This window comes from Podarcis muralis, chromosome 18, assembly GCF_964188315.1.
Source record: "Podarcis muralis chromosome 18, rPodMur119.hap1.1, whole genome shotgun sequence".
Taxonomy (NCBI): domain Eukaryota; kingdom Metazoa; phylum Chordata; class Lepidosauria; order Squamata; family Lacertidae; genus Podarcis; species Podarcis muralis.
This window is the reverse complement of record NC_135672.1, coordinates 10,235,387-10,250,823: the sequence shown is the minus strand read 5'-3', so window position 1 is coordinate 10,250,823 and position 15,437 is coordinate 10,235,387. Positions and strand designations below refer to the sequence as shown.

The 15,437-nt window shown below is 50.5% G+C and overlaps 1 protein-coding gene across 1 annotated transcript in view; it reads left to right on the top strand.

Moving 5' to 3' along the window:
* HCN2 (hyperpolarization activated cyclic nucleotide gated potassium and sodium channel 2) overlaps positions 1 to 9,856 on the top strand; it is a 44,852-nt gene extending 34,996 nt beyond the window's left edge. Inside the window, exons 4-8 of the mRNA XM_077921824.1 lie at positions 493 to 711; positions 3,739 to 3,885; positions 4,598 to 4,838; positions 5,978 to 6,142; positions 6,399 to 9,856. Of these exons, the coding sequence (XP_077777950.1) occupies positions 493 to 711; positions 3,739 to 3,885; positions 4,598 to 4,838; positions 5,978 to 6,142; positions 6,399 to 7,408 (1,782 nt within the window). The 3' untranslated portion in view covers positions 7,409 to 9,856. The remainder of the gene's footprint in view (positions 1 to 492; positions 712 to 3,738; positions 3,886 to 4,597; positions 4,839 to 5,977; positions 6,143 to 6,398) is intronic.
* The last annotated feature ends 5,581 nt before the right edge of the window (positions 9,857 to 15,437 follow it).

The following is a 15,437-nucleotide window of genomic DNA, read 5'->3' as shown; positions in this document are numbered from 1 at the left end:
GCCACCCGGGTCCCTATAGCCTGAGGTAGATAGGATCAAATAAATTCATCTCCTTTACAGTTGATGGCTACCTTGGCTATATAATTTGCTCTAATTTTCCTAGCAGCAGTTGCAAAAAGTGCTACACGCCAGGTCACATACTTATCTCTGCGAGGAGATATAAAATTGTGTCAGAGGGGTTCTGGCCAGGGGACCTTGTCATTATAGGTACTATAAATCTTTTTCTTGCATCATTATATAAGGGACAGTGCAAGATATAATGCATAAGGTCCTCTACTTCAGGACATCCCCTGATGCAAACACGTTCGTTTTTTGGTATGTCCCTGTGTCTCCCATCTCTATAAGCAGAGCTTATTGTATTTAGTCGTAACTCTGTAAAAACTTTCTGAAGTTGTGCAAAAGTCAATTCATTAAAATAAGTGTACATTCTCGGCCTTTTGGCTAAGATCAAGTGTAGCTTCCTCCTGTGACCTGCCTCTCTCTCTGTTCCAGAACGACTCCTGGAGCGAGCTGTACTCTTTCGCCCTCTTCAAGTCGATGAGCCACATGCTGTGCATCGGGTACGGCCGCCAAGCGCCGGAGAGCATGACCGACATCTGGCTGACGATGCTGAGCATGATCGTGGGAGCCACATGTTACGCCATGTTCATTGGCCACGCCACGGCCCTCATCCAGTCCCTCGATTCCTCCCGGCGCCAGTATCAAGAAAAGGTATTTGTTGGGCAGGGAAGGCGAGGTTGCGCAAAGATGCCTGGTCCGTTGGGTGGCGTTTCCGCGGCTGAGACAGGGCAACCGGTGGCTTGGATCCCGTTTAATAATAATAATAATAATAATAATAATAATAATAATAATAATAATAATTTATTTATACCCCGCCCATCTGGCTGGGTCTCCCCAGCCACTCTGGGTGGCTTTCAACAAAACACTAAAATACAATAACCTATTAAACATTAAAAGCTTCCCTAAACAGGGCTGCCTTCAGATGTCTTCTAAAAGTTTGGTAATTGTTTTTCTCTTTGACATCTGATGGGAGGGCGTTCCACAGGGCGGGTGCCACCACCGAGAAGGCCCTCCGCCTGGTTCCCTGTAACTTGGCTTCTTGCAGTGAGGGAACCGCCAGAAGGCCATTGGCGCTGGACCTCAGTGTCCGGGCTGGACGATGGAGGTGGAGACGCTCCTTCAGCATCTTGTCCCAGCATTTCCTTGTCCCAGGGAGAGCACGAGCGTGACAAACCTCATACGTTCCTGCTCTTTTGCATTTATTCCTACGGCGGTAGATTGCTCCTGAATGTGGAAGCTCCATCTAGCTGGAAAAAAGCAAAGTAGAAACAGAGCCCTGCGGTCATTTCCATTACAACCTCTCCTTTCTCCAACTGCCCTGAGACACAGTAGATAGGATTTTATTTAATCTATTGATATGTATGTCAATACATAGGGAGCAATAAGGTCTCCTATTTAATTTTTCCTTTAGAACCAAGAGTCTTTTAAGAACCAAGAGGACCTCAATCTTCTTTTCTTTTGATCATATTTTTTTGTTGAGATTTTCCCATAATACCAGTAAAATTGCAACTGTGGGGGGGGGGGAGGGAAGAAGGAAAGAAAGGAACAATAGAAATAAAGGGAGGAAAGAGAGAGAAATAGAAAAATAAATACAGCAATAAATGAATAAAATATTTCCACCTGGTGTTTACGTGAAAGAACATAGGATTTCAGTACAGTGGTACCTCAGGTATGCTTCAGGTTACAGACGCTTCAGGTTACAGCCTCCGCTAACCCAGAAATAGTGCTTCAGGTTAAGAACTTTGCTTCAGGATGAGAACAGAAATCGTGCTCCGGCGGCATGGCAGCAGCAGGAGGCCCCATTAGCTAAAGTGGTGCTTCAGGTTAAGAACAGTTTCAGGTTAAGTACGGACCTCCGGAATGAATTAAGTACTTAACCCGAGGTACCACTGTATTAAAAACCTCCGACCCATGTGAACATCCGTCTTCTCTGCTTTCTGTTAAAGAATATTTATTTTAAATTGGGGAATCATTCCTTCCCATTCCCCGTGAAAATCTTTAAGGGATAGACGACAGCTTGGTTTTTGAGCTGACGGCTGGAGGCTGTTTTGACCAGCCCTCTTCCTGTCTCCTGAAGCAAAAGGCTCCTTTTTTGACAACCTCGTTGGGTCCTCAGAGGCACCCCCACACCAAAAAAACCCCCGCTTCGACTGAGCGATCTCCGGATGCGACTGCCACCCATCTTCTGACAGCCAGGCCTCGTGGGGCTGGCGATTGGCGCAAGATGCAGAAAGCAAAGAGAGCTCTCTCTCGCCAACGCCTTGGCATTCCTGCCAGGCAAATCTGTAGGGCAAATCTCACCTTCCTAGACTTTTTAGGTCAAGTGGTTTTTCAGGCCGCGGTGAAGATCTCTGGCTTTCTATCTTTCACAAGAGGAGGCGGCTTATTAAGGAGGTTGCCGTCTCAAAGAAAGGGCTGTTTTGCTTGTTTTCTTTCCATCTATATGGGTTTTTTTCTGGCGTCTAACGATGCTTCGCCATAGCTGTCAACTTACAGATTTGAAAATAAGGGACCAGCAGCCTTGAAAATAAGGGACCTGCAGCCAAAATAAGGGACCTGCAGCCTCCCCTGTTCCAGGCACTCCAGTCTTCCTGTCCTCCTGCAGTCTGGTCAAACTCATGCTGGTAGCTTCGAGAACACTGTCCAACCAACTTTGTAACCAGAGGTTCAACTGAATAGAATCTGAATCACATGCACCACAAGGCCTATGCAGCCTCAACTTAAGATGGCTCCCCCGGCCTGGCTTTGCACTGCAAAGTTTGCAGCAGCACGTGCAACAAAATGGCGTCCAGCATTCAAAAACCCCCTCAGCTTGCATTAACTAGCCACACACAAGGCATGCAAGCTCCACCCCCCAGTCGTTCTTAGACTCCTTATTGGGTGAGCACCGCAGCCAAGCAACACAGTTGGAGCCTCCCTCCTCCCTGGCCGGCAGGGAGGGAGGGAGAGGAGCTGCTTCCTTTGAAATTTAAGGGACATCATTTCAGGGACATCCATCAATAAGGGACAGCAGCCGGACATGGCGCTGGAATAAGGGACTGTCCCTTCAAATAAGGGACACTTGATAGCTATGTGCTTCACGGCCGACTAAATGTTCTGCTCAGGGGTCCAAATAACCAGGTTCGATTCCCAACGTTTGGGACATGTTGCTTTGGGTGGTGTGTCGGCAATTGCCGCCGTTTATTTAATACTGGCGATTCCTCCACAGGCGGTAAAAGCTGTTTTTATGGGACTTAAGCTGAACGTTTTTGGAGGGACACGGGTGGTGCTGTGGGTTAAACCACAGAGCCTAGGTCTTGCCGATCAGAAGGTCAGTGGTTCGAATCCCCGCAATGACGGGGTGAGCTCCCGTTGCTCAGTCCCTGCTCCTGCCAACCTAGCAGTTCGAAAGCAAGTCAAAGTGCAAGTAGATAAATAGGTACCACTCCGGCGGGAAGGTAAATAGCATTTCCGTGCGCAGCTCTGGTTCGCCAGAAGCGGCTTAGTACTGCTGGCCACATGACCCGGAAGCCAATAAAGCAAGATGAGCGCTGCAACCCCAGAGTCGGCCACGACTGGACTGGGGTCCCTTTACCTTTAACTTAACTTAACTTTGTGAAATCAGTCTACACATATCAATAAATTAAGGGTTGGAAATGCCTTCGCACTCACTGCAGTTTCTCTCTCTTCTCCCTGCAGTACAAACAAGTGGAGCAGTATATGTCTTTCCACAAGCTTCCTGCCGACTTCCGACAGAAAATCCACGATTACTACGAGCACCGATACCAAGGCAAGATGTTCGATGAGGACAGCATCCTTGAGGAACTGAACGAGCCTCTGAGAGAGGTAAGAGTTGGACCCCGGAGAAAAAGAGGGCAGCTTGTGAAATGGATTACGGTTTAAAGGCTGGCTTTTTAAACTGGGGTGGCGCTGTGGGTTAAACCACAGAGCCTAGGACTTGCCGATCAGAAGGTCAGCGGTTCGAATCCCCGCAACGGGGTGAGCTCCTGCTGCTTGGTCCCTGCTCCTGCCAACCTAGCAGTTCGAAAGCACGTCAAAGTGCAAGTAGATAAATAGGTACCGCTTTGGCGGGAAGGTAAACGGCGTTTCCGTGCGCTGCTCTGGTTCGCCAGAAGCGGCTTAGTCCTGCTGGCCACATGACCCGGAAGCTGTACGCCGGTTCCCTCGGCCAGTAAAGCGAGATGAGCGCCACAACCCCAGAGTCGGCCACGACTGGACCTAATGGTCAGGGGTCCCTTTACCTTTACCTTTAGGCACCCTATATATGGAAAGGAGCAAACCAGTGATATTTTAGGGAGCAGGCTAGCAGGCTTACATGACTTACATCACAGGAGCCTACACAACACAAAACACTGTTGCTATATGTAGGTTTATTTTATTTGTTTTGTATCTTATATTTTGGAAATGCACATCCAGTTTTTCCCCCTTTAAATTTTTTTGGGTTCCCCCAAGAGAGTGGGGCCCTAAGCTATAGCTTGTTTAGATTATATGTAAGTCCAGCACTGCTCACAGTTCCCTCTCCTGCCCTTCGCTCCAGGAGATTGTCAACTTCAACTGCCGCAAACTGGTGGCCTCCATGCCTCTCTTCGCCAACGCCGACCCCAACTTTGTCACCGCCATGTTGACGAAGCTGAAGTTCGAGGTCTTCCAGCCGGGCGACTACATTATCCGCGAGGGAACCATTGGCAAGAAGATGTATTTCATTCAGCACGGCGTGGTCAGCGTCCTCACCAAGGGCAACAAGGAGATGAAACTCTCAGACGGCTCCTATTTCGGAGGTGAGGTTCAGGGTCTAAAATATACGGCAGGGGGGGTTGTCATTTCCCTTCCCTAAATGTCGTTGTGCTGGTCCTGGGGGGAGGTTACCGTGGGGCGAGGTCCAGGACCTGAGTCGAGGGTCGGCAGACAGTCCTCTACGGGCGAAGCGGGGTCCACAGCGAGGAGCCGGGCAAGGATAGGAACACTGGAGGAACAGGACTGGATGCTGGCCGAAACAGCTCTTCAATGACGACGTTGCTCCCGCAACCTGGGACCGGGCTGACTGGCCTTTATCTTCTCTGAGGCCAGGGGCGGTCCCGGCCCCCAGGAGCCCCGCCTCTCCTGGCCTGGAGGCGAGCACTCCTCCTGGGAGAAACCAGTTCCCTTCGCCTCTCTGCCCTGAGCCTCTGCAGTTCAGGAGAGGCTGGAGGGTTACTGGGCCCAGGAGGAGACTCACCTGTAGGCACCGAGTCCTCAACCACCTCTGGAGCCAGAATGGATTCACCTGGTGCCTGCTCCTGAGGATCCGGCACAGGTGCAGGCGCCTCAGAATCAAGGCCCTGCCCCAGTTCAGCCGGCCCTGGAGGCGGGGACTCCTGTGCAGGCTGGGATTCCTCCGATTCACTCTCTGAATCAGATTCCCAGGCCATCACAGTCGTTTAGTCGTGTCCGACTCTTCGTGACCCCTTGGACCAGAGCACACCAGGCCCTCCTGTCCTCCACTGCCTCCCACAGTTTGGTCAAACTTGCATGCCTTGCGCCAATCAAATCGACCGCGTTGCCTGGGGACTCGCCTTTGCTCAGCACTTCCCAGCAGAGAGGTGACGGTGGTTTTCCTTGCTGCATCCCCTTTGCCGGGTTGCTGCGCTGTGGGAACCACCGCTTGAGGCTTCGTTGGGCTTCTGGCTGGGCTTTCTGCCTTTGGCTCGGAGGGGCTCAGAAGTCGAACATACCTGTGCTTGGAAAATCCCTTATTTTGGCTGCTGATCCCTTATTTTCAAGGCTGCTGGTCCCTTATTTTCAAATCTGTAAGTTGACAGCTATGTATGGTGTGGTGGGGTTTCTACTCCCTTGACGGGGATTACAACCAAAATCCGTGTTGCCTCTGTGTGTGTTTGTGTGCTGGGGAAAAAAACTTATTCCCTATCTTGCCTTGCAGAAATCTGCTTGCTAACCAGAGGCCGTCGTACCGCCAGCGTCCGAGCAGACACCTACTGCCGCCTCTACTCCCTCTCGGTGGACAACTTCAACGAAGTCTTGGAGGAATATCCCATGATGAGACGAGCTTTCGAAACAGTCGCCATCGACCGCCTAGACCGCATAGGTATTTTGTGGGGTCCCCCACCCCATGGGGGAAATTCCTGCACCCTGCCTCGACTTCAGAAGGGGTATAAGAGCCTTGGCAGACTACTAGTAATTATAAATAGCAGAATCCCCGTCGCGGGGATTCAAACCGCCGACCTTCTGATCGGCAAGTCCTAGGCTCTGTGGTTTAACCCACAGCGCCACCCGCGTCCCTGTTATCATGAGCATGATGCTACAATGTTGATCCTCTCTCCTTTTTCCCCTCTCCCCGCCAGGCAAAAAGAACTCCATCCTGCTGCACAAAGTCCAGCACGATCTCAACTCGGGCGTCTTCAACAACCAGGAGAACGAGATCATACAGGAGATCGTCCGCTACGACCGCGAGATGGTCCAACAGGCAGAACTCCATCATCACGCGGCCATGTTTGCCCCGGCGCCTCAGCCCCAGGTGACGTCGGCCATTGCCACGCTCCAGCAGGCTGTGGCCATGAGTTTCTGCCCGCAGATGGCCAGCCCGTTGGTGGGGCCCCTGGGACTGGGCTCCCCGCGCATGGTGCGCCGGCTGCAGTACCAAGGCGCCGTCCCGGGGCCCTTCGCTATCTCGCCGGCCCTGCTGCAACAACACCAGCAGCTCAACCTGCAACAACAACAACAGCAGCAACAGCAGCAGCAGCAACAACAACACGGCGCGCCGCAGCAGCTGCCGCCGCAGCGCCCGCCGCAACAGCAGCAGCCTCCCGCCCCCTTCACCGCGGTGGCGCCCAGGCCGCCCGTCCAAACCCCCCTGGCCAGCCGGACGTTCCCCTACAGCGGCGCCAAAGGCCAGTCGGGCTCCCAGCTCTCGCTGACTCAGCAGAAGGCGCCCGGCTCGCCGCAGCGGCTAGCGGCGCACAAAAGCACGCAGGCGCTCCCCACCAGCAGCCTGAGCCAGGAGACGCGCCCACTGTCGGCCTCGCAGCCGTCGCTGCCGCACGGCGTCTCTCAGACCATGGGCCAAAGCCCGCCGCCGTCTGCCGGCGAGTCCTCTTCCTCCATCGCCACCGCGGCGGGGCAAGGCCAGGGGGGGGCCCCGGCCTCCTCTTCCCCCTCGCCGGCCCCCTCCGCCCAGAGCCCCGGAGGTACGCCCCGGGGGGCTGTGCCTCCGCCCCGCGGAGGCCCGCCCCACCCGGTGCCCGTGGGGTCCCCTACGCCGCCACCGTCAGACTCGGGTGCCGCCCGCAAGGACTCTGCCCTTAGCACGCCCGACACGGACCCAGCGAAATCCAGGCTTCCTTCCAACTTGTGACCTTTGACCCGAGCGGCCGGCGGCACCGTGGCGGCCGCGGGGTGAGGGCGGCACCCCCAAACCGGCTGGCGGCAGGGCGGCACTGCAATGCCCAGCGCGGCGGCGCCTTTTCTCTCTTGCGGACCGCTCCTTTTGCTGCACAAAACTGACGGCGGCGGGGAGGGAAAGGGGGGCAGGCCGGATCTTCGGGGGGGCAGGTGTCGTGCCCCGGTGCCCGCCGCAACGCCCGGTGCCCGCCGGGCAGCTTATGAAGCCTGCTTGCGGGGAAATCGGGGCAGGAACCCCCATGGCTGGTACAGAAGCTGGGCAAAGTTTAGGGGGGAGCCTTGTTCCTCTCCCTGGAAAAAGGGGGTGTTGGTATTTGTGTGTGTGTTGAGAGAGATTGAGAGAGCCAGCTGACCCCTACCCGTCACCCGTCGCTCCTGACCAAAGTTTGGCTCCCGGTGACCCCATATCCTCTCCATCCCACCTCGCCCTGCTGTGACTGCACCACCGAAAGCCATATCTAGACTTACCGCGCAAGTTTAACCCAATATGTGTAAGATATATACATGCATAAATACATATATATCTCAAAACAGTTAATATCAATTATAGATATCTATACGATAACAGACCACATGCGCAGAGCCTTATGCAACCTGCTCCACGGAGAACCCCGGAAGGAAGGGGATTTGGGGAGGGGGCAGTTAGGAAAAAGTGGTGTCGTTGGAGAGAGGGGATTTGCAGCAGCGGCGGCCCCACACTTTGCCAGCAGTCTCGAACCCTCCGCCTCCTGTGAAAACCTGGTTTTCTTGTCTTTGCATGCCTGCTAAAGGCTTTATTTTTTTGCGGGGACGACGTATTAAATACCGGGTGTGACATTTGGGGAAATGGCGGGCCGGTTCTCTGGAAGTCCCCAATCCGTGGAGAAAGATTTGCGTGTTTTTGCCTGTCTGCTATTCCGCCCCCCACCCAAACTTCCCGCTCTAGTGCCTTCCTCTTGCAAGCCTGTCGTTAGCAGCTTACGGAACTCACTGCCACAAGGTTTCGGGCAAATTCAGGGAGGGCAGTTCTAGCAACAACCTTCCCCCCCCCCCCGTTTGTTTCCTCGCGTGTGCGTTGGCGGGATTTGCGGGTTTCGTGGCCATTGGGAGCGTCGCAAAAAAAATTCATCGCTGAAGGCAGTATATCACTGGCTGCTTCCTACTGGTGTTGGGAGTCGGGATACTGGTCCTGATGGTCTGGTGATCTGTTCCAGCTGGGCTAATTTAGCTTCTTAGCATTCCTTCCATGTGGCTTATTTTACTTTAACTGCAAAAGTTAAAACAGAGCGTCCACATTCAGAGGCAGTCTACCTGACGGTGGTGATCGGTGGAAACACAATTGCATGGGGTGTTTGTGTGTGGAGGGGGGGAATTTGGAGGCCCTCTGTGGGTGCCCCTTCAGAGACCCCCAATTCCTGTCAGCCCCTCCCCCAAACAGCCAGCATAACCATTGGTTTAAAACAAATGCATTTCACAGAACATATACAGTGGTACTTTGGTTCTCAAACTTAATCCGTTCCGGAAGTCCGTTCCAAAACCAAAGCGTTCCAAAACCAAGGCACGCTTTCCCATAGAAATGAATGCGAAACGGATTAATCCGTTCCAGACTTTTAAAAACAACAATGGAACATGGATTTAGCTATCAAACGAGACCATGGATCCATAAAACGAAAGCAATAAGCAACGTACGGCTGTCACACAATCAAAAAATCAGTAGCTGAACTGGGTTCCACGCAGTCACAAAAAAGAGCCACAGAAACGCAAAATAAATAGCAAAAACAGACAGACCGCAGCGTAACACTCAAATCGGAAGCGTAACACTCAAAACGGAGCATTTTCGGCTTCCAAAAAAAAGTTCACAAACTGGAACACTTCCTTCCGGGTTTGCAGTGTTTGAGTTCCAAGATGTTTGAGTACCAAGGCGTTTGAGAACCAAGGTACCGCTGTTCGCCTTTAGGTGCCAGGCGAAAAGGTTCCTCTTTAACCGGGCCTTGGGGCGATAGACGTCCTATGCCCTGTTGTGGAAGAAGGGGTTATTGCTTTCCTTCTTGTTGTTTTCGTCATCTATTTTCCATTTTTCATATTGCAATTTTACGTTGTTGACTGCCTTGAGATCTATGGCTATCGGGCAGTATGCAGATTTTAATAATAATAATAATAATAATAATAATAATAATAATAATAATAATAATAATGGTCCTCACCAGTCTCCTCCAAGATACCGCAATGTACCAAATATTTGTCCTCCTTGGAGCATTGAAATAAATGTGACTCACAGGCATTCATCTCTCTCTCTATATATATTTATATATTAATTACCATATTTTTCGCTCTATAAGACGCACCAGACCACAAGACGCACCTAGTTTTTGGAGGAGGAAAACAAGAAAACAAATATTCTGAATCTCAGAAGCCAGAAGAGCAAGAGGGATCGCTGCGCAGTGTAAACAGCAATCCCTCTTGCTCTTCTGGCTTCTGGGATAGCTGCGCAGCCTGCATTCGCTCCGTAAGACGCACACACACTTCCCCTTGCTTTTTAGGAGGGGAAAAGTGAGTCTTATAGAGCAAAAAATACGGTAGTTTTTTAATATATCATTTTCAACAGTCATTCAACATAGGTCACACCTTATCCAGTTTTTTTTGGACTTACATCAACCCCATCTGAAAATTTCCCAATTTTCATTGGAATCTACATTTCTTAATTTCACTATTGCTTTTCATTATCTATAGACTCTCTCATCATAGCTTTCCTTACAATATTTCATATATTCCTCCTTGCAAAACTTGTGGTCCTGCTAGCGTAATCTGTTAATTACGGCTGCTTTTCAAATAGTTCGCATGTTTATTCCAGTCTTCTGAGAATCTCTGGTCCCTTTATCTCAATGGGTCTCCTCTGAGTAGGACTTCGTTGAAGGCAACCCATCGATATCTCTTAAAAACCAGACTTCTTTCTATAAGCAGAAGGGATGGCAGGGTTTGAAAATCTGCCAATATACCGTATTTTTCGCTCTATAAGACGCACCAGACTACAAGAAGTTTTGTAAGGAGAAATAGACGAAGTGCTGCAAAGTAGAAAAAGACAGTGATATTGGTTATGAGTTTGAAATGTACCGTATTTTTCGCTCTATAAGACGCACCAGACCACAAGACGCACCTAGTTTTTGGAGGAGGAAAACAAGAAAGAAAATATTCTGAATCTCAGAAGCCAGAACAGCAAGAGGGATCACTGCGCAGTGAAAGCAGCAACCCCTCTTGCTGTTCTGGCTTCTGGGATAGCTGCGCAGCCTGCATTCGCTCCATAAGACGCAGACACATTTCCCCTTACTTTTTAGGAGGGGAAAAGTGAGTCTTATAGAGCAAAAAATACGGTATTCAGGGCCTCCTTGGCTGCTGGTGACTGGCTGCTCTGTGGGTGGAGAAGTGAATTCTCCAGCGGAAATAAGTTGGCACCTTCAAGAGAGCGAGGCTTGGAGTCTCTATTCCCATCCCCACTCTGTTCTTCTTTTGAAAAAAAGCAAAAATCAAGCTGTAAAGTCTTTTCCTTCCTTTCTCTGAATGCAATATGGTCCGTTCAGATGCACCCACGGGCATCTGTTCTTCCTCCATTAAAAAATGGCAATAAATCTATCCAGCGAAATGGGCCACAGATGGAAATGAGAAAATCCTTGGGAGGGACCGGTAGGGAAACGGCTGTGTTTCACTCCCTGGGAATCTCTCCGGCAGATTTCCGGGGGATGTCGCCAGTCCTTGTTCTGCATAGATGGAGGATTTGTGCAAAGATTTGCTGATCAGAAGGTCGGTGGTTCGAATCCCCGCAATGACGGGGTAAGCTCCTGTTGCTCGGTCCCTGCTCCTGCCAACCTAGCAGTTTGAAAGCACACCAGCACAAGTAGATAAATAGGTACCGCTCCGGCGGGAAGGTAAATGGTGTTTCCGTGCGCTGCTCTGGTTCGCTAGGAGCGGCTTAGTCCTGCTGGCCACATGACCCGGAAGCTGTACGCCGGCTCCCTCGGCCAGTAAAGCGAGATGAGCGCCGCAACCCCAGAGTCGGCCACGACTGGACCTAATGGTCAGGGGTCCCTTTACCTTTACCTTAATGGCTGGCAGTCCCTGCTCAGCACCTCTGGATCAGGGGCTGTTGAGCAGTAATAATAATATTAATAATAATTTATTATTTACACCCCGCCCATCTGGCCGGGTTTCCCAAGCCACTCTGGGCGGCTCCCAACAGAACATTAAAAACATGATAAAAGAGCAAAGATTAAAAACTTCCCTAAACAGGGCTCCCTTCAGATGTCTTCTAAAAGTCAGATAGTTGTTTATTTCCTTGACATCTGATGGGAGGGCACCACCACCAAGAAGGCCCTCTGCCTGGTTCCCTGTAACCTCCCTTCTCCCAGGGAGGGAACCGCCAGAAGGCCCTCGGAGCTGGACCTCAGTGTCCGGGCTGAACGATGGGGATGGAGACACTCCTTCAGGGATACTGGGCCGTTTAGGGCTTTCAAGTTCAGCACCAACACTTTGAATTGTGCTCAGAAATGTCCTGGGAGCCAATGTAGGTCATTCAGGACCGGTGTTATATGATTGATGGCCGGTGTCTGGATGATTGGCAGCAGACTGGCAGGGGTTTTTGCTGAGTGCCAATTTGCTTAATGGTTCCCCTTCCGACAATAAAAATAACATTAGCACCCTTCGTCAGTAGTAGCTTTGCACTTTTAAAGGGGTCCCCCCCCCCCCGTTTACTATAATAGACTGCTTGGTATTAAACAGAAATAAAAGGGTTTGCAATTTTAAAAAAATCTCAAAACTCTGAAACATCTGTTAAAACAAGATTGACCCAAAGAATCATGGGAACTGTAGTTTTTTTCTATGGGAGCTGAAAGCCTAGTTTAGAGATTCCCATATTCGTCTCGCAGAGCTACAATTCACCGAGTTCCCTGGGAAGAGAAATTTATGGTGAAACCACTCTACCGATTGTAGCTCTATGAAGGGAATAGTAAGAACTCTCAGCATCCTTAAGGAACTACAGCTCCCAGAATCCTTTGGGGGAAGCCACGGCTGTTTTAAAGCGGTGTGATACTGCTTTAAAATGTGCAGTGCAGACAGGTGTGCCCAAATTACAAGGAAGTTGGTGAAGAAGGCTGGTGGGATCTGTTGCTCTTGAAATGTTGGGACTCCGGCAAGTGAAAACGCTACCTGGATTAAGGTAAATTCAGCAGTGTAACACACAATAGAGAGATATTATTGGGTGGAGAGGGGAAACTAAATTCAATGATTTTTGTTTGTTTGTTTTGTTCTTAGAACATGCAGAAATTATGGGGAAATTTAAAGAACCGCGGAAGGGGAAGGAGGGAAGGCAATGAATGCACGACTGCAACGGTAGATATTTAATGATGGAAATGTCAATTTGAATTTTGTAAATCAAAATCAGTTTTATATGAGCAATGGTCAGGGATGAAAGGAGTTCACCAGCAGGCTGATTATATATATATCAATCACCTGAAGGAACTTTACAGCATTGCTGAAGCAAGAGTTCTCCCTGCTCCTTAATAATATTGGCCTCTGCACCTGTAGCCTCTTAAATTCAGGATTTCCACCTGGGTGCTCTGCTGGGGAAGGAACAGGTCAGTGAGAAGTTTTTTGGCAATTAAATCTTAATAGCTCCTTTGCCAGCTTGCGAAATGGGTTACGGTTTAAAGGCTGGCTTTTTAAACTCTTTTAATGCTGGCAAACGAAACCAGCCAGCCCTTTTTCGAGAGACAGTGGACTCATGAGTAGCCCCATTGCAACCGGTGGGTTGCATTGCGGCTGAACTGTAACGGAAGCGATGCATTAGTTGTGTGCGCGCGTGCCTTTGTTTCGACGGATCTTCTCGTGAGTAAGGCTAATGTCGGCTTGCAGCCCGGTGAGTAGGATTTAGCCGGATAGGATATCCTGATTTGTGGAAGGCTCAGTCAATAATACAGTCCTAAGATGGGTTTTTTCGGTAACATGCAGGGTCAATTTATGGAGCCGTGAAACACATTTTTATTCCCCCCCCCCCGGATTGTGATAGAAATTTGATTTATTCTTGTTGGGATTTGACCCCCCCCCTCCCTCAGTTGCTTTGTTTTCGTTACATCAGGGCCAGATTTAGGTTTGATGAGGCCCTAAGCTACTGAAGGTAATGGGGCCCTTTATATGTCCAGTTGTCCTTTGTCAACAACAATTTGCTGCTGTTTTTTGTGTTGAATATATGTTATATGGCGATTTATGGACCTCATAGGTATCTCAAGCCATTTGCGCATGTGGCCATGCAACCAGTCCATGCAGAATGTAGCCACCCTATATATAAAGGTAAAGGTACCCCTGCCCGTACGGGCCAGTCGTGTCCGACTCTGGGGTTGTGCGCCCATCTCACTTAAGAGGCCGGGGGCCAGCGCTGTCCGGAGACACTTCCGGGTCACGTGGCCAGCGTGACGAAGCTGCTTTGGCGAGCCAGCGCAGCACACGGAAACACCGTTTACCTTCCCGCCAGTAAGCGGTCCCTATTTATCTACTTGCACCCGAGGGTGCTTTCGAACTGCTAGGTTTAAAGCTATATATAGAAAGGAGCAAATCAGGGATATTTTAGGGAGCAGGTGGGGCCCATTGCTTACATCCTAGGAGCCTACACAACACAAAACACTGTTGCTGTAGGTAAAGGTAAAGGGACCCCTGACCGTTAAGTCCAGTTGCGGACAACTCTGGGGTTGCGGCGCTCATCTAGCTTTATTGGCCGAGGGAGCCGGCGTACAGCTTCCGGGTCATGTGGCCAGCAGGACTGAGCCGCTTCTGGCAAACCAGAGCAGCGCACGGAAACGCCGTTTACCTTCCCGCCGGAGCGGTACCTATTTATCTACTTGCACTTTGACGTGCTTTCGAACTGCTAGGTTGGCAGGAGCAGGGACCGAGCAACGGGAGCTCACTCCGTCATTGCGGGGATTTGAACCGCCGACCTTCCAGTCAGCAAGCTCTAGGCTCTGTGGTTTAACCCACAGCGCCACCCGCGCCCCTATGCAGAATGTAGGCACCCTATATATAGAAAGGAGCAAAGCAGTGATATTTTAGGGAGCAGGCTAGCAGGCGGGGCCCATGACTTACATCCGAGGAGCCTACACAACACAAAACACTGTTGCTGGATGTAGATTTTATTTTCTTTGTTTTGTATCTTATATTTTGGAAATGTACATCTTGGTTTGTTTGTTTTTTGTCCTTTAAATTTTTGGGGGGCCCCCAAGAGAGCGGGGCCCTAAACTGTGGCTTGTTTAGCTTATACGTAAATCCGGCACCACATTACATTATAGACATTCTTATGATGTCTGGGGTCGGTTTTTCACGAAGAGTGTGCTACACAAGAGCTAAATCAATCAACCAACCAATCAGAGGGTTGCAAAAAGATTCGTTGCACGTATGCATTGGGAATCTGGGCATGACTTGAGGATTGTTTGAGCACTGCGTCAGATTTTGCATGGGGTTAGGAGGTCCAAAGGCACCTTCTCCCATCCCTCCTTCCTGCCTGAAGTATGTGGGGAGGATAAGAGATCTCCAAAGCAGACTCATAAGGCTGCCTGCCACCTTCCACGGCTAGCCGGGCCCCCTTCCTTGCTCTCGTGTCGTAACAAACCAGCCTCAGGTTTTGTGCCTCTCCCTCTGCCAGCCTCTTGTGAGAGGTGGTGTGTGGTGTACATGTCTGTACGTCAACCTGTCGTTTCGTCCCTTGTCTTCGGAATTGTGTGTTTGCGCGTGCGCATGTTTGAATCCCTGCTGGAGCCACAGCCGCGAGGAGGCAGCGTCGCTTAGTGCTTAGAGCAGGCATGTCCAGAGTCCGTTTCGGGGGCCTAATCCGGCCCGGCGGTCAATTTAATCCGGGGGCGTCGTGGCAGCATGTGTCCTGGGGCGAAATCCTAAAATCCCCTCCCCCCAAAAAAACATAAAGAAAGCTCAACTTCAATCCTAAAAAAAGGTAAATAACTTTGGCCGGC